This window comes from Maniola jurtina, chromosome 27, assembly GCF_905333055.1.
Source record: "Maniola jurtina chromosome 27, ilManJurt1.1, whole genome shotgun sequence".
Classification (NCBI taxonomy): domain Eukaryota; kingdom Metazoa; phylum Arthropoda; class Insecta; order Lepidoptera; family Nymphalidae; genus Maniola; species Maniola jurtina.
In genome coordinates this window covers 2976660-2996534 of record NC_060055.1, presented here as the reverse complement: position 1 = coordinate 2996534, position 19875 = coordinate 2976660, and the positions used below count along the sequence as shown (strand labels likewise).

The window sequence follows — 19875 nt, the reverse complement described above, 5'->3', positions numbered from 1 at the left end:
GGTTAGTTCAAAGTTCAAACCACTGGTTAAATGTATTTTAGCATTCGTTAAAATTTAACAGACACGTAGAAACTTTAACGTTTGTTAATTTACTAGCGTTGCCTCACTAGAAATAGAACTAGAAAGATTTTTTATTCAAAATTTAAAGATGACGTATTTATGTAACTTTTTAACGAATTTTCACGTTAACTGGTAGTTACTGACGGTTCGTAAGAGCTCTGACCACGAAAGTTTTTGACCCCGTTAAATTATTAATAACAATATGTTGGTGCAACCGACCTTAATAAGAACAAATTGGGGTAGAAAAAATGGGGTAAAACGTATCCAAAGTAGATGATTTCTTTTGTTTCAATTTAGTAGATTGAAAAGAGTAGAAATAAAGTAGGAAAAGTATTATAGTGATCGAGGCAAAGGTCTATTACGCATTCATCTTAAATTATAATCCGTGAAATTCCAAGGGTTATTTTTAAAGCCAATGACTTTTTTCCAATCAGTCAAGTTAGTTTCTTACTGTTTATAGGATTCCTTAGCTGAAAATGAAAAAGGAAGGGTTCTGTTTTTTCCTTCTTGACAGACAAACAGACAACGACTGATCCTATAAGGCTTCCCTTTTTAAGGTTCAGTACCACAAAAGGAAAAAAAACCCTTGAAGGTGTTCTGTCTGTCGTGTCTGTCAAGACTTGTCAAGGATATCAAAACCTTTTTTTTTCTCTCTCGTCTGGCTTTAGACTGATTAGCCAATGTCAAGTTTGTAGTTATTTACAAGTTAGGGATATTACATGTATAAGTATGGACTTCGTCTGTGCCGGCGCCCACCGACATACACGCGGCGCCCCTTTAGAGCGCTTCCCAGTCAGTTCCACCATTAAAAAACGCTACCACAGACGAAGTCCATCAAAACCTTATAGAATAGGTACTTTCCGTTGACATAGAGTCATGATTAACAACTAGCCAGATCTTATAGCGCAAGTAAATAAAAACAGACATGACAGACACGACAGACAGACAGACAACAAAGTGATCCTATAAGGGTCTGTTTTAGAATCATGAAAATCTGTCTCTCATAGAGTCATAAAAACCGATCTACTGGGCCGTACCTACCTACTATTTGACGTAATAATTCTGAGGCTCGAGAAAAATTAACCAAAAATAGGTACCTACCTATTTATCCGATTTTCCTGGAATCGAATCGGAGAGAAATAATTCCAGAATTCTAAATTTAAATCAAAGGAGTAAATAGGAAGCGGTGATGATGGACGCATCAAAGGTTGCGTTCGTATGAAATCGATTGGCTATTTTGGATCATTGTTTGTTTAAATATCGCTTTGAGCTAATATTATTTCATACCTCCAAAGAAGCTGTGATAGCCTAGTGGTTTTTTTTTTTTTTTTTACTATTTACATTGTTTTCTTAGCGCCCTGAAGTCTTGGCGACTTGTCTGGGCGCTGCACATTCCTCTTTAAAATTAACTATATGAAATACAGGATAGGATGTTAGGATGTCCGCCTTCTAATCGGAGGTCGGGGGTTCGATCCCAGGCAATCTCTAACTTTTCAGAGTTATGTGCGTTTAAAGTAATTAAATATCACTTGCTTTAACGGTGAAAAAAACCTGCATTCCTGAGAGTTCTTCATAATGTTTTCAAAGGTCTGTGAACTTGGTCAGCGTAGAAGTAGTCACCAAACAATCATAAACGAATCTATGTTTTCGAATTGAATTTCCAATGTTTTTTGATACCATATTTCGAATGTTTTTTAACCCCCCACCCAAAAAGAGGGGTGTTATAAGTTTGACGTGTGTATCTGTGTATATGTCTGTGGCATCGTAGCTCCTAAACTAATGAACCGATTTTAATTTCGTTTTTTTTGTTTGAAAGGTGGCTTGATCGAGAGTGTTCTTAGCTATAATCCAAGAAAATAGGTTCAGCCGTTTGAAAGTTATCAGCTCTTTTCTAGTTACTGTAACCTTCACTTGTCGGGGGTGTTATATATTTTTAATTTACACTTGTTGAAAACATGTTTATCGCCCATTGAGATTTTTGTCTCTATCATCTACACATACCATCTACACGCACGAAACGTTTTGCGTCTTCATTCTTCATACGCATGGCTAAGGTTTGGAATACTCTTCCGCGATCTGTGTTTCCTACCAATTACAATCCGGTTATCTTTAAAACAAGAGTGAATAGGCACCTTCTAGGTAAACGCGTCCCATCTTAGACCACATCATCACTTTCCATCAGGTGTGATTGTGGTCAAGCGCTTACCTATAGTGAATTAAAAAAAAATATCATATTTTGCTATTCTAACTTCTTTCCGTGGATAGACTATAGTGAATCATACCTACAGTATAGGTAGGTATATGACTATTATAATGGGTAAAACCGCAGCTAAATTCTTTCTACAATAACTGACTCATTATCCATTAATATTTCTGTTATCTGAACGATCTACAGACAGACGGTACATAACCCATTGCCATAACCTATGGTGACAGTGGGAAAAATTACACAAGCTTACCATAGGATGAGGCGTGTTTCCATTGCCACTTGCATTACTGAACAATCTACAGACAGGCATCGGTACAAAACTCATTGCCATAACCTATGGTGACAGTGGGGAAAATGACACGAGCTTATCATAGGATGGGGCGCGTTTCCATTGTCACTTGTGTTATCGAACAATCTACAGATAGACGTCGGTACAGTACCCATTGCCATAACCTATGGTGACAGTGGGAAAAATTACACGAGCTTACCATAGGGCGGCGCGCGTTTCCATTGCCACTTGCATTATCGGACAATCTACAGATACACGTCGGTACAGTACCCATTGCCATAACCTATGGTGACAGTGGGAAAAATTACACGAGCTTACCATAGGATGGGGCGCGTTTCCATTGCTACTTGCATTATCGGACAATCTACAGATACACGTCGGTACAGTACCCATTGCCATAACCTATGGTGACAGTGGGAAAAATTACACGAGCTTACCATAGGATGGGGCGCGTTTCCATTGCTACTTGCATTATCGGACAATCTACAGACAGACGTCGGTACAGTACCCATTGCCATAACCTATATGGTGACAGTGAGAAAAATGACACGAGCTTACCATAGGGCGGGGCGCATTACGTAAATGCGTAAGCTCTGGGCATCAGCTAGTACTTACACGATATTTTGGAATGTCAAGACCACTGGCACTGATCCAGAGACCAAGTTCAACAAACCGTCCGACAAATTCCCGTATCGTAATATACCAATGGAAGCACACACAAACCGGTCCACCATACAATCCGGCAAGCTTCTATTAGTGTGAAATATTCGTTACATTACCGTAAATTATTACAACCAATCCAATGGTAAGTGACATCTCAATCCCGTTCACGTTGAAATTACCGGTTATTAATTGCAAATAGTCTTATAATAATGTGCTTAGCATTTCTTGAATGCTTAAGGGAATTAGAAATACCTAAGTTGAGGTATGTAGATGACATATGGATTCGAGACATGGTCGCTAACTATGGGCCTCATAAGAAAGCGTATATTTTAATGTTAGGTAAACTCAGATTTTTCTGCGCTTTCATTTGACATCCCACTCGATACAATAGCAAAAAAAAATTTCGGAGACCCCACATTTTTTGATGTAACATCCATTAGGTCTATGTTTTCGTATAAAATATAGTCTATTTTTGGGTAAGGTCTGACGAAATCACAAACACAATCTTTATGATAAATTATTACACTTTTATTTCATATTTAAATTTATTAACTTTTACATTTGTGTCAAATAAATGTTGTTCCTCTTACGTTAGTATATTTTCGAATGTCGTAGTTTTAAAAACCACTCTTACAGGTAACCTCTCCACGTTTATTAGCCACTCCCCTTTTTATCTTATCGTTATCGGCCAATCCAAATTGTACAATGAATAAACTTAGTGACTAATATACAAATCATCAAGCTCGTTTAACAAATCGTCTAAGTAATAAAGATGTTTTCATCTTATATATTGATTACAAATATTATCCTTTATTATGCTACAATTCATCAACTAAAAACTATAAGAATTTTATATACAGTACGTTTATCGATCAGATGTTGAACAACTTCAGCCAATCAATGACGCCTTCTAATATGATGTTATGATTTGTTATGATTTGAGTGGCGCCAAATATTTAATCAGTAACTTGTACACGTTTATAGATAATTAATATGGGCCAAGCTTACAGCTCGGCCATCCTGTTTTAAGCGAGTCTCATCGCTTTTAAAAAAAAAATTAAAACTTAAGTAACATGTAAACTTCACAACCAAAATGACAAATACTTAGTTCAACAAAACAAAAAAAAATTAAGATAGTAATTAATTAAATTAATATTCTTGCTAACCTTAACTAGAAAGAATATACAGTTTTATTGTTACATTGGTATTGACTATGATTGCAACTTAATTTTAGAGCACTCGCAGCAACCCTTTCCATCCGATATAATTAGAAAATAGCAGACAAACTCAATTCAATTCCAAACTATTTACCCTCGCAACTTTACCTGCCAGTCTACAGTAGCACTCAAATTTAGCCTTTAATCTAAAATTCATTTTTCTGTTCTCTTCCGCTAATATTAAAATAAAAAGATGCAGACACTCTAAATTTATAAATAATTTTTCAAAAATCATAAAGATATCAAAAATTGCGAGACCAGTAGCAACTAAAGGAGGCCTCAATTTAATCAAAGAAGGTAGGTATATGCATAAAGTCCGAAGTATCAATTATAACTCACAAGCCAGTATTTTACAGGAACACTCAATAGAGATTTGGGGATGAGCATGTAAAACTAATTACTAAAAACTACTTTAAAGGGTTTCAAGTATCTCAAAATAAATTGTTAAAAGTTCTGTTCCAACTAGACTCTCCTCCCCACTAAAGAATTATATAAGAAAACTGATGAACTATATTATATAAGTCAATTATACAAATTCAAAATATGTCTATTTGTTAGGAAAATACTATTAAAGTCCGTACATACACGCATCACTTTAAAGCTAAATCTCATAAATATGGTACACAAAACGAACATACCTATTATGCTACAATTACATAAAGCTAGGACTAATTATGGTATGAAAACTACCTAGCTCTACTACATAATGTACTTGCCGAAACTCATACTGGAGGAAAAATCTTTTACAAAGTTTAAAGTTTAATCAAACAGTGTCAAACACCATAGATATCTTAGCTAGATGTAGGTATAGTTTGTTAACGAATATAACGTGTTTTGACTTTTTATATTATTGTATAGTCACCATACCTTTAAAGATTATGTTTTCTTCTATATTTATATTTAGAATCGGGAGCGATTCTTAATATGAATACGTGTAAGTGAACTTCTTGTCCTTTTGATAAAATAAACTCTTTAAACTTAAAGTTAATCGCCGCCAGTTCTCGATTTAAATCACAAAACATTTTCATACACTTTCAACGCAATAGTTTTACGCACATATTTTCTTCTTCCCTTCTTATTGGAAAATCGCGGATTCCGAGCCCTGGCGCGTCTCTCTTCTACCGGGATACATATATGATTGTCCTTATTTCCCTCCAGATCCAAATTTTTAATGACCCTTATCCTAGGGTCCACCTCCTTCCTCCTATAGGACTTTTTGTCCATAGCCCGTAACCTCGGGGCTTACTTTTTCGTTCTTTCCTTCCTTGGGACTTTGTGTCCCTGACCCATACCTAGTTTTGGGTCATCCTTTCCCTCATTTGTTCATTTCCAACATCCTTGGATCCTGCAAACATAAAACACTTTGAGTAGACCGTTCATTTAATTTTGTTTCATAAGCATCCATCATAATACAATCCGACCTAAGAGAAGTAATTTTACTTGGTAACCTAAAAAACCTATTATCATTATTATAATTTAGTTTTCTCCAGTTCCGTACCCCTCGAAGGGTGCCTACGAGACCCTATTTTCTAAACCTCTGCTCTCCGTCCGTCTGTCCGTCTGCACGTGCGTCACGGCCTGAACCGTGAACGGCGTATCGTGAACCGTGATAGATAGAGAGTTGAAAGGAACGTGATTACGGATGTATGAAAATCCTATGCCTGGTTGCTTCCAATTCAAACTTTTTCTTTTAATGCAGATTACGCTTCCCATATTTCTTACAATTACCTATTGTTTTTTTTTTTTTTTAGCAAAATCCACATTCTGAAGTACTAATGGACAATGTTAAACAAACGCCAGGGTACAGTAGTTGCGTCACTTGTGCCTCTTAACCATATAATATCTACATGCAAAAAGAATCTTTGATTTATAATTTCACATGATACTTATATATTTTATTTTAGCCATAATATGCACCATATGGCGTACTTTGTCGTTTCGAGTAACATAAGCAGAACTACCAAATTCGACCCTGGGAACGACACAGTCGCGACTCGCCGCCGAATGATACCTATTAGTTTATCATTAATTCCTTTTCATAGAGAAAAGCGATATCAACATAATAGCAGGAAAAAAAATGAAATAAATATTCCGTTCGATACATCTCTATTCTCTACGACATCAAGATCTCTATCACAAGCTGATCGATCATAAAGATTAGAAGAAAGTAGGTACCTTATACATTATTTTATATGTTAACCGTAATGACCTGCATCTGTTCGATTTTCCTTTATATATTTATTATATTTATTTTCATGTACCAAAATTGTAGTTACAAAGTTAAGATAAATTAAGCTATGTACAAAGGAAATGCTTATCTCTAAACAGAGATTTCTTCCAGCTTCCCCGTGCAGGTTGTGAGTAAGGTGCATAAATACGTGGAATAGGTCCCATGGTACTAGATTTATAAAATGGTTAATACAAGTGCTACACAATAATATTTACACAAATATCTTCCAATAAATACCAAAATAAAATACATACAATAATAATATAATAATAAATAGTTATGCATAATATAATAAAATACGAATAAATATAATATATATATATAATATAAATACTCTATTGTAATGATAGGTAATACTGCTTCACTCTGTATTCGTTTCGTAAAAGATTCATCCTCGTACTGTACATAAGGTCACTGTTGAACATAAACCTTCCCTAGTAAGCACCACACGTACTGTCCTCAGCCTTCCTCATTCAACCCCTGGTTCCTATTGATACAAACCACTAAACCCCCCCCCCCCCCCCCATCAAATGTGTACCTATCTACATCCATCCATCATACCCAAATGCCGTGCTGGTTGATGTGGTGAGCGACAAAGTGTTAACCTCTTCAATACGTCATGGAACTGTAGGAATAGCCATGGAAGACTTCCAAACCGAACGTTGATATTTTGTGTAAGTGGTCCCACGAGTCAAAAAAAATATTCTTGTCCATAAAGGAACAAGCCACGATATAGATTCTTCTATCGGAACTTAAATATTCCAATCACTGCATGTATTCCAACTAATCAGTTTGCTACTGTATATTTGAAGTTGATAATAAATAAAAATGTTAGCTTAATTAAATTCCTATGATAATTCGATTTTTGGTGCATCAACCAGCTTCACCTATTATGTAAAATTAAATATATATATATTTTTTTTTAAATTACCGGCTGTACATTTTAAACTAACCTAAGCAAAATATACTTCCTTACTAATAACTTAATCTTAAAAATTTTCAAGAGGATCCTTCCGCCTCAAATTAACTCAATGATAAAAATGAACAGGAAACTTTAAATGTTGTAAAATCCAGCCAATGCTTCGTACCTTGCCTTATTAATCCAATAGGTACTTCTTTGGATTTTGTCAAAACAAAATACTTTTACTTGTTGAGTGTATAATAAATAAATAATGTAATAAATCAATTAACTGTTAAAGCTAATAACTTTTACAGAAAGCGAACCTCATGATATCTCTTATGAGTTTTAAGCGTAAAATTACCACGCCGAAAACAAAACATGAGCTGACAGTATTCTTATTTGATATACGTAATCCAGTAATACTATATCTATCTACATAATTCGTAAATATGTATGTATAGTTTGTAAGTTACTATTTCACTTTATGCTGTTTCAATGCTTTAAGTTATTATTTTTATCTTTGTCTCATTTTTTTTAGTTTAGCCTCATTCTATTTTTAAACTTACTATTTCGCTATAATATTTACAAGTAACCTCATCGAAGACTACACGGTCTTCTGATAACCCAACAAGCATTTATCCAACAGCTATCGCTTTCACCCGAACGGAGGTTCCCTGAAATATACTGATAACAATACCTAGTTGACACATGGATGTACAAGAGCGGCAACAAGCTATGACCCCCTCTAGTCATAACTATATCTTTATGATTGTAACATTTCAAACAGTGAAAGTATGTATAAACGATTTCGTCCATAGGACATGCGCTCTAAAGAATGTTGATATAATTATCAGCAACTAAAAGCTTGAAGAAACTAATAGGTACAACTTGTCTTTGAAGTATGAAAATATGCACATTTATCAAGTATACCAGTTCATCAAACATTAAAGTACGCATTTATAAAATGATAAGTCACTTATTAATCAAGATAACTACCTGTTTATCAAACCTACCCTACCAAATATAAATAACTACTCACCAAATGTAATACTTTATAACTTAAGTAAAAATATGAAACAAATGTGCATCAACCACATACATACACTCTTCAAATTCATCCATTTATCAAAATGTTATATAATATAACCATTCACCAAATCCATTATATACTTAGTTCATTAAATAGTTTAGTCAAACTTTACTCCACTTGCCACGATTGCAAATTTTCCAAAATAATCAGCCGCAAACATTGCAGCTCATCTCACTTGATAATGCATCCCTCCCTCAGAAAAACAGGCATTAGGAATGTCTTTCCAAGACGCGCGAGAGACAGCCACCGTGGCTTTTCGCGAGATATAATCCAAATTGAACTAATGCCTAAATAAATGATTTAATTAGAGGGCGATTGCTTTTGCAACCTCTAACCGTCCAATCAAACACCGAAAGTATTCAATAATCCGAGACGTAAATAAAAACCCGTCAGAACACCGTATTTAAAAAAAAAGGAGACAAGAAAAAGATTCCTCCTCGCAATGAGATCGCGTGACATCCAACAAGTGAATTATCGACTTTATTACACAACTTATCCTCAACATGTTTTACATCATTTCCTACAATTGAAATCCTTCTATTTTAAATACCCTAACTACAACTTCATAATCCAACCAAAAATCACACTAGATTTATCCCTCGGTCCCACATCTTTAATGCTTTTTTTTCTGTTTGGGTAACTAAAACAAAAAAAAATATATACTCATGTTATAAAACGTTGTCAAAGCTTTCCTGAACGCGCTAAATAAGCAAAAACATAAAATCAGGCGAAATGCCAGACCAGCCAAAAAACCTTCAATGCTTAATCAGCCTAAAAAAAATTATGATCAATATTCATATTATTATCATGAGATACTACCGGCGCTCCTAAGCGAAATTTATAAGGCACCGCATTTCGATTTTATCAAATAGACTGATCAATTTCGAGAGCACAACAAACGTGGTTTCCTGAGAGTTTTGTTAACTAAATGCATATCGAAACTGAACTATCGCGAAGCGAGTCAAGCGAGCGTGAATTTTTTTTAAAATATATTTCTGGGATAATGTCATGCCACAAACGCGAGCGTAGTGCAAAGATATTTGCCTAAAATTTCTTTCGTACAACAAAGAAAATAGTATTTTGGTAGTAGGTACTTATTATCGCGCCCTGCCCTAAGGGCAGTACTGTAGGTATATTACCATAAAAAAAAACTTACTCTAATTTTAATAGAACATTTGCCAGGAATTTAACCCGCCAAGCGATGTTAATCCAATAAAAACAAAATCATATTGCATTTAAATGCGGCAGTACACAGTTAATTGCGTGAATACAGGTAAAAAAAAAAACCCCGCTGCCCATATACTATACCTACCTACTACTCGTAGTACTCAAATTATTGTGCCAGTATTAAAAGTAAATTAGCTGTTATCTAGCGTGGTAGACTACGGCCTAAACCCTTCTCATTCTGTGAGGAGACACTTGTTGCTCAGTAGTGGGCCGGCCATGGGTTGTTCATGGTGAGCTGTTATCAGCAAAGTTATGTTTGAAACTCAAACATTACGCGTTTCAAGTGGTAAAAATAGATAAATAAAAACATTTCTCCTCACTTTTGTAAAAAAAACACTTATTTATGCACCCCGTATTTAAAACTATCTGACTACCTACCTACCATAATTTTAAATTTAGTTAAAGAATAACCAGATAAGATAAACCTACTTTTACACCCATTTTAGGATTTATATTTCTCAAAATGCTCAATTTATTAACCCTGGTCACTATCACTTTATTACAACGGATCACCTTCATTTTTATCAATTAACATTTTATATCCCCAATCACTTAGTAACCATTACAAGTAGAGACGGATTATTTCACTGGCAGGCGTAAAACGAAAAGCTATTTCATGTAACTTTTTCTACCTTATCCCAAAGCGGTTTACAAAAAATAATAATTTCACAAAACAACATTCAAGATGCCCAATGAGTGCTGTGTGATAATATCGCGTCACTGTGTGCTAGAAAAAGGAAAACATCTATCTATACAATGAATGCAGCAAACGATTGAACCTAAATCCAGAAATTCACCTTCCGTAAAACAAAACCACTATGTGAAAATAAATCCCTATCGTAACTCTTAACCAAACTAATTCGGCACACGATTACAAGTGTGAAGATTGAAATACCACGTTCCGTGAGATATTTACCTGTGAAATCATTTAATGAGAAATAAAACCCCGGCAGGACATAGTAGATACATCCTGAAAACTATTTAAAAGTAACAATAACGCCCATCATTAAGTAAACCACACTTTTTATATTGTTTAACACTATGTTCACTATCTATTCCATTGTACCCACGATACAGGATAACCTAGTGCGGGTACCACCAGACACAGGAAAATTGTACAAGACTGTATTTTGTAAATAAACATTTTTCATTTTTCATTGTAAAATAAGCCTTCTAAATACCTTAATGTTATTTAAACCACAATTTGAAGGTCGATCGCATTTGTATAACCAATATACAAGATGAATTATAAACATGTGGGTAATTCTAGGTATCATAACGTTATATAATTTCCATTCCAACTCGGAGCAAAGCTTTTTAACAAAATGATAACTAAATGTAGAACAAACAAAACGAAAACCCACACAAATAAAAAAAAATTACCATTAATAGGTATCAATAAAAATAAAATCATGGAAAGATCCTACCCGTTTATCCAGAAATCCTTTGATGCCATGACTAGGTACTTTGATATATTGAGGCCCAAATATTGGCCTTGTGCTCCAAAATGTCTGTGGTCTACTAGACCTCCACTTCTTTCTCGTTCCTCTGTATATTTCCACTTGTTTCTCTGAGTCGTGAGCGTGACAAGAAAATATTATATTTTCTTGATGTCCCTCTTCTGACCTTTTGGGTAAGGTCTGACGAAATCACAAACACAATCTTTATGATAAATTATTACACTTTTATTTCATATTTAAATTTATTAACTTTTACATTTGTGTCAAATAAATGTTGTTCCTCTTACGTTAGTATATTTTCGAATGTCGTAGTTTTAAAAACCACTCTTACAGGTAACCTCTCCACGTTTATTAGCCACTCCCCTTTTTATCTTATCGTTATCGGCCAATCCAAATTGTACAATGAATAAACTTAGTGACTAATATACAAATCATCAAGCTCGTTTAACAAATCGTCTAAGTAATAAAGATGTTTTCATCTTATATATTGATTACAAATATTATCCTTTATTATGCTACAATTCATCAACTAAAAACTATAAGAATTTTATATACAGTACGTTTATCGATCAGATGTTGAACAACTTCAGCCAATCAATGACGCCTTCTAATATGATGTTATGATTTGTTATGATTTGAGTGGCGCCAAATATTTAATCAGTAACTTGTACACGTTTATAGATAATTAATATGGGCCAAGCTTACACTATGTCACCCGGACCTTTACAACGAATCAATTGACACCTCATTCATCAAAATCGGCCCAGTAGTTTAAGCGCTACGATGGAACACACAATCTGCATACAAACACACATAGGTACATACATAGACTGCTAAAATCATAACCCTTCTTTTTGGTTTTGCCGCAGTCGGGTAAAAAAATCATGTTGATGATTCTAGGTGTTACATAACGTGAGTGTCTATATGTGTGTGTGTGTGTGTGTATGTGTGTGTCTGTTGGTTATTTTCATCACAATACACGATGTCCGGCAGTGGTATCGACTCGATATCAGCTCGATATGTTCGATATCTGGGATCAGTATCGACAATAATTGCTATTGTATCGGCGATCGCTTCTCAACGGGCGATTTGGGTATATTGGCTTAGGAATACGATAGAAGCGACAAATATATAAGTACTAATATTATAAGAGGAAAGATTTGTCTGTCTGTTTGTGATCGATCCTAAACTAATTTTAAGCTAGCTTAGCTCTGAAGTTCTTTATGCAGAAGTAAATAAATAAATAAATAAATATATAAATAAATAAATAAATAAATAAATAAATCTTTATTATCTTAGCAGAACATTATTTACAGACTTTGGTGTGAGAAAGACTTTAACATAGACAGGGTATACCGCGGCCGCAGACGAAGTCGCGGGAATATAGCTAGTATACCTACAATAAATTCAAGAGAATGTGTTTAAACGTGTACAATCTGAGGAAAGACTAGCCATATTTTCTGTGTCAACTATTATCTCAAAAGTACGGTAAACCATATTATTTACTTTTGACACGACAGTTCACATATTGTGATGTAAAACAAATATGGCGAGTGAAATGGGAAAGATTCTCAGAGTGTACGCGTTATAAATAATATTATTTACAATAATTTATGATGGTTTAATAAGTCTATTTATCAAAATGTGAATAAATTAATCAAAATTTGATTTGCAAGACAAGGTACTTACTATCACTAAGGTTGTAAGGTCATGGAGACTTAGTGCTAAAAAAAAATATGAGACATTTCACCGAGATTAATAGCCTTATCGGGTGACAGAATGGATGGCTCATTTTTTGCGCAACGGATCAACCGGGCTGTCCAGCGCGGAAATGCAGCCAGTACTCTTGCATTCCACGTGGGCATGATTGTTATAGTAATGAGGGCTAGCTATCTGTTTTATTGAATATTATCTGTAAGGTTGTCGTAAATTACTTTTGCATACAGCCATGTCTGTGAGATGATTATTCTATGGTCGGAATAAGTCCGTCAAGAATGACGCAGCACTAGTGGACGCGTCACTCACTGCAGTCTACAGACATACTAAATTTTATACTGGATGAGGCAAAAAACTTAACTAAATCTAAATCCATCAAACATATTATTAGGGTCCATCATCATGTAAACGTCGAGGCTATCCAGCTCCGTGACAATAGAGACCTCAGACCTAGTACGAAGACTTTGCTAGTCCAATTTAAAGAAGTCAAGAACAGAGAACCTTACCTTAGTTGCCTTAGTTAGTGAACTGAGCATCAAAAATTATTATAATACTACCCGATGCCCGCGACTTCGCCCGCGTGGATTTAGGTTTTAAATTTAGGCTTTTTAGGATAAAAAGTAGCCTATGTGGTAATTCAGGATATTATCTATCTCCATTCTCAATTTCAGCCAAACCCGTCTAGTAGTTTTTGCGTGAAGGAGTAACAAACACACACACACACACACGCACACGCACACGCACACGCACACGCACACGCACACGCACACGCACACGCACACGCACACGCACACGCACACGCACACGCACACGCACACGCACACGCACACGCACACGCACACGCGCACACACACACACACGCACACACACACACACACACACACACACACACACACACACACACACACACACACACACACACACACATCATCATTTCCAAATAAATTATTTTGTATTTAGGCAACGTCCATCTTGACAGCTTGACATTTGAAAACTAGAAAAGAGCTGATAACTCTTAAACGACTGAACCAATTTTTTAAGATTATAGCTAACAACACTCTCGATCAAGCCACCTTTCAAACAAAAAAAAATAAATTAAAATCGGTTCATTCGTTTAGGCGCTACGATGCCACAGACAGATACACAGATACACAGATACACCGATACATAGATACACAGATACACAGACACACAGATACACAGATACACACGTCAAACTTATAACACCCCTCTTTTTGGGTCGGGGGTTAATAAAAACTGATAACTATAAACTAAGTCAGTGGATCGATTCTTAGGTGAATCTTTAGCCGGCCTTACACGGCCAGCTTGAAGCAGCCAGGATTGACAGCTTCAAGCTGCGACTGCACAGTGAGCTACACTTCTTAGTATCATATCTCAGATCAGTATTTGCAGGGGTACATACAATATGGAACCGCTTGAGCAGTTGTAACTGCTCCAGGCAGTCAGTAGCTTCAAGCTGTTGATCAATGACTGCTCGAGTGCTATGTATTTTGATCACTGGCTAACTGCTCGAACTTTCCGTGTAAGGGCTCACATGACAGTTTAGTATTACTTCACTCGTAGGCTAGATTGTAATCTTAGTAGATGCTGTCCGTACTTAACGATTAAACAAGTGTAAATCAAAAATTTATAACACCCCCGACAAGTGAAGGTTACAGTAACTAGAAAAGAGCTGATAACTTTCAAACGGCTGAACCGATTTTCTTGGGTTAAAGCTAAGAACACTCTCGATCAAGCCACCTTACAAACAAAAAAAACTAAATTAAAATCGGTTCATTCGTTTAGGAGCTACGATGCCACAGACAGATACACACGTCAAACTTATAACACCCCTCTTTTTGGGTCGGGGGTTACAAAATACAATTTTGTTACATCTAGCCACTCTACATCAGTGTTACCCAAACTTTTTGTGTGATAGACGGACAAACAATGAATCGCTTGTAATGATAGATCATTATAGATGTAGTTGTAGTTATAATGATAGCGCCAGATTATATCTATTGTTGACAGCGGCTGACCTCTTTCAAGAACTAATATTACGTTTACTAATTAAATATTTTGGACTTTTTTTACTTGTGTTTTGTAGCAAAACTTAGTAATAGTAAAAACAAAAAACTGGCCAAGTGCGAGTCAGACTCACGCGCTGAGGGTTCCGTACTCGGTTAGTTTTTCAAACATTTTACACGATAACTCAAAGCTATTATACATAAAAATAAATAAAAATCTGTTGTAGAATGTACGGATGAAGCCCTTTCATATGATACCCCACTTGGTATAGTTATCGTACTTTGAAAATTGGAACATATTTTAATTTTTTTTCTGTGATGTAGCCACAAATTCACGGTTTTCGGATTTATTCCTGACACGACGGACGGATAGACAGACAGACAGACAACAAAGTTATTTTATAAGGGTTCCGCTTTTCCATTTGAGGCACGGAACCCTAAAAACCTAATTCTACGACAAGAAGTCGCGAGCATCAGTTAGCACCTAAGTAGTCACACTAATCACACTAATATTATAAAGGCCAATGTTTGTGTGTATGTGTATGTGTGTATGTTTGTTACTCCTTCACGCAAAAACCACTGGATGGATTTGGCTGAAATTTGGAATGGAAATAGATAATATCCTGGATTAGCACATAGGCTACTTTTTATCCCAGAAAATCAAAGATTTCCCACAGGATTTCGAAAAACCTAAATCCACGCGGGCGAAGTCGCGTGCATCGGCTAGTAATTAAGTAAAGAACTACCTTATGTTTTTTCAGGTGCCTATTTCGAAATGATATTATTAGCTCTTTTCCTGTAAAAAAAGAAGCTAATAATAATCATAATATCAGGACTGCATAATGTTCGTACGTATGTCTGTGCAAAAGCACTGATAATCCAACTATGAAATGATTTAGAGTGCATGTCAGGCTGACATAGCTAAGTTTGGGGCACACCAAACGGACAATAATATCCTGGAAGTTATTTTTTATATTGTAATTTGTGACATGGTAGTAGTTTCAGGTACTTATTATATTTTCTTGTAAAAGGACTTGAGCTTGAGGTTAGAGAAAGGTAAAACGTCCAATTGCAAATACACAAGTGTAAATTAAAAATTTATAAAACCCCCGACAAGTGAAGTTTACAGTAACTAAAGAAGAGCTGATAACTTTCTAACGGCTGCACCGATTTTCTTGGATTATAGCTAAGAACACTCTCGATCAAGCCACCTTTCAAACAAAAAAAACTAAATTAAAGTTGGTTCCTTAGTTTCGGAGCTACGATGCCACAGACAGATACACAGATAGGTACATATGTCAAACTTATAACACCCCTCTTTTTGGATCGGGGGTTAAAAAGCAAGAAAATCCCGGCGGTGATTGTAATCACTATTGAGATTATTGCATTATTGAACAGAAACTGTTAGGCACGGGCTGAGAATTTACTAAATTTACATCATTCTCTATTCTATTGGCATTCTACGTACCTATGGAATACAAGCCCAATCTTTGCTACAGGTGCTTGTAAGCGAAGCATTCTTTTACTATCACAATTATACGTATAGTAGGTAATGGAGTCATTTGAAAATAACTCTGACCCTTACTATCTAAGTATGCGCCGTGGGAATTTATTAAGATTCCGTACTCGAAAGGTACCAACGGGACTCTTACTAAGCTTCTACTGGCCGTTCGTCACGCCCGTCCGTTACCTGTCTGTAAATAAATAATAAAATAAATGACCAAAAGTAGTCTAGGCATGCAAGCTGTTTCTGTACCAGATTTCGTTAATATTGCCTGAACGGATGGGCCGTGAAAACGGCCCGAGCAGACAGACAGACAAACTTTCACATTTATTGTATGGAAATGGATATTAGGAATAGCATATCATATCGTATGTTTAGGTAATTTGTTTTTAGTTCCCATTGTGCCACCAGCTTTGTAATTCGGGTACACCGCCGCTCGTAGCCGTAGTAACAGACGGACCAGCTTTGACTATCGATCCTGTGTTTAGTGTTGTAACAATACACATAATTAGCTTATCGATATAACTCAGGTACAAGTTATAACGACTTCGATAAATTATAAAATAGGTTTGAATTAAAAGTCCAAACGGATTTGCGCTGCGTTGCGTGACGCGACGCCGCGGCATCATTCAAGTGCACCTTGCTTCATACAAACTCATATAAATTACTAGCTGATGCCCGCGACTTCGTTCGCGTGGATGAAGGTTTTTTAAAATTCCCGTGGGAGCTCTTTGATTCTCCGAGATAAAAAGTAGCCTATGTGCTAATTCAAGGTATAATCTACCTCCATTCTAAATTTCAGCCCAATCCGTTCAGTAGTTTTTGCGTGAAGAAGTAACAAACATACACACACACACACACACACACACACACACATACAAACTTTCTCCTTTATAATATTAGTGTGACTAGTGTGATATTTGCCGTGCCGCATCGCACCATGTCACGTCGCGCAGCGCATAACAATTGCGTTTGGGCCTTAAGGGAGAAGTTGCATATAAAATGGCAGGTAATTTATTTTTGGTTCCTATTGTGCCACTTAGCTTAGCTTAACTTATCGATATAAACCAGAGTTTATAAACCCATGTTATAAACCAACACAGCCCATAGAGAGACCCAGCGCGTGCCAAACCTTCGTTATTTTGTAAAAGGTCCAATTTTCTATGCGTATTATTCCCAACACAAGTAGGAACGATCCGCGACTACGAAGTTTGGATCATGGTGGCTCTGGGAGATAGCAGGTACATAATAAAGGTGTAAAAAAATCTTACGTCAAAGTATGAAGTCTAATTTATTTATATTTACTTCGAAATATGTATTTTAGCGCTATTGAAAAATAAGTTTTTTTTACAGGTACATCGGCCTAACTTACAAAAGTGATAGTACAGTAATATTAAACTATCGATACAAAATCTCAGTTTAGACATAACTGCACATCACTATCACAAAAGTTTGATTCGTTTTTGATAATTAGAGGTTTGAGGAAGAACTAAAATCATTTATTCCCTGTGTAGAGTTCCATAAATCAAAATTCTGTTTTAAACTACTACTTAACTATAATTTAATAATTGTAAAAGGTACAACAAAACGGAATAAAAAAGCGAAAGGGTTGGGCGGAAAGACATACCTACTTTATTCTTTTACTAGCTGACGCCCGCGACTTCGTCCGCGTGGATTTAGGTTTTTCGAAATCCCGTGGAAACTCTTTGATTTTCCGGGATAAAAAGTAACCTATGTGCTAATCCAGGATATTATCTATCTTCATTCTGAATTTCAGCCAAATCTGTCCAGTGGTTTTTGCATTAAGGAGTAACAAACACACACACACACACACACACACACACACACACACACACACACACACACACACACACACACACACACACACACATACAAACTTTCGCCTTTATAATATTAGTGTGATATGGTTGAGTTGAAGGTTTTTAGTATTGTATGACAGATTTTGGGTATTTTCTATTATGGAACCTTTCGTGCGCAAATCCGAATCGCACTTGACCGGTTTTGGCGTTGGAATGCGTCTGCTGTGCCTCATAATTGTATGTTGTTATGGAACCTAATAATAAGAAGCTTTCCCGCAAGTCACAACAACAACTACCCTGTTACCTATTTTGAATTCTTTGGTAACACTCTACGGTAATTGGTTAACAAGTGTAAATTAAAAATTTATTACACCCCCGACAAGTGAAGGCATCTTGACAGCTTGACATAAATTTGTCAATTGACATAATTTAAGAACCTAACGGTTATCTAACCTTCTTTTCTACAAGAAAACTAGAAAAGAGCTGATAACTCTTAAACGGCTGAACCAATTTTTTTGGATTATAGCTAAGAACACTCTCGATCGAGCCACCTTTCAAACAAAAAAAAGTAAATTAAAATCGGTTCATTCGTTTAGGCGCTACGATGCCACAGACAGATACACATATACACAGATACACAGATACACACGTCAAACTTATAACACCCCTCTTTTTGGGTCGGGGGTTAAAAGAGGTCGATTTTTATTTTAGGTCATTTAAATATCACAATAAAGTCAGCCTTTTCCCCGACGACATTTTAAAAGACCATTTTTTTAACAGGGCTCTGTCCGACACTCGCTTCATACAATCGTAGTTCCAATTTCATTTGAATATTAAGCAACCAAAGTCCATGAAATTTTGCAGACATATCCTGGAAACTAATATCTGTGTCTGTGGTGTTTTAGATTTTTCTAAAAATATGTAGTTTTAAAATTACAGGCTCAAAGATTTGTTTGTAAATTTTTAAGACCGCGTAACTTTGAAATCGAATATTTTAACAGAAATCTATATTAGTTTCTAGAATATGTCTGCAAAATTTCATGGACTTTGGTTGCTTAATATTCAAATGAAATTGGAACTACGTTTGTATGAAGCGAGTCACGGAGAGAGCCCTGTTAAAAAAAAGCAAATGCTCAGCCAACTAACTTTTTACTTTATTACTTTAATTAGAGATGTCACAACTTTGTCAAAGCAGAATGGTGAAAGATCTTTGCAAATTTTCAAAAAGGTTAGCGGAAGGTGCGGGTTGCATAATATGACTATTAGGTATGAAAAGATTAAGGTGCAGTTTCTTTAACTAGTCGTTATCGTCGTCATTTTCAGGGTTCCGTAACCCGGGACCCTATTACTGAGCTGTCCGTCCATCCGTCTGTCTGTCAGCGGGCTGCATCTGATGAACCGTTATAGGTAGAGATCACACTTCACACTATCACACTATAATATTATAAAAGCGAAAGTTTGT

The 19875-nt window shown here is 35.8% G+C and overlaps 1 protein-coding gene across 1 annotated transcript in view; it reads left to right on the top strand.

Moving 5' to 3' along the window:
• Positions 1 to 17960, top strand: part of LOC123878938 — a 30327-nt gene extending 12367 nt beyond the window's left edge. Inside the window, exons 2-3 of the mRNA XM_045926315.1 lie at positions 5101 to 5106; positions 17947 to 17960. Coding sequence (XP_045782271.1) covers positions 5101 to 5106; positions 17947 to 17960 — 20 coding nt within the window. The remainder of the gene's footprint in view (positions 1 to 5100; positions 5107 to 17946) is intronic.
• Positions 17961 to 19875: the final 1915 nt, after the last annotated feature.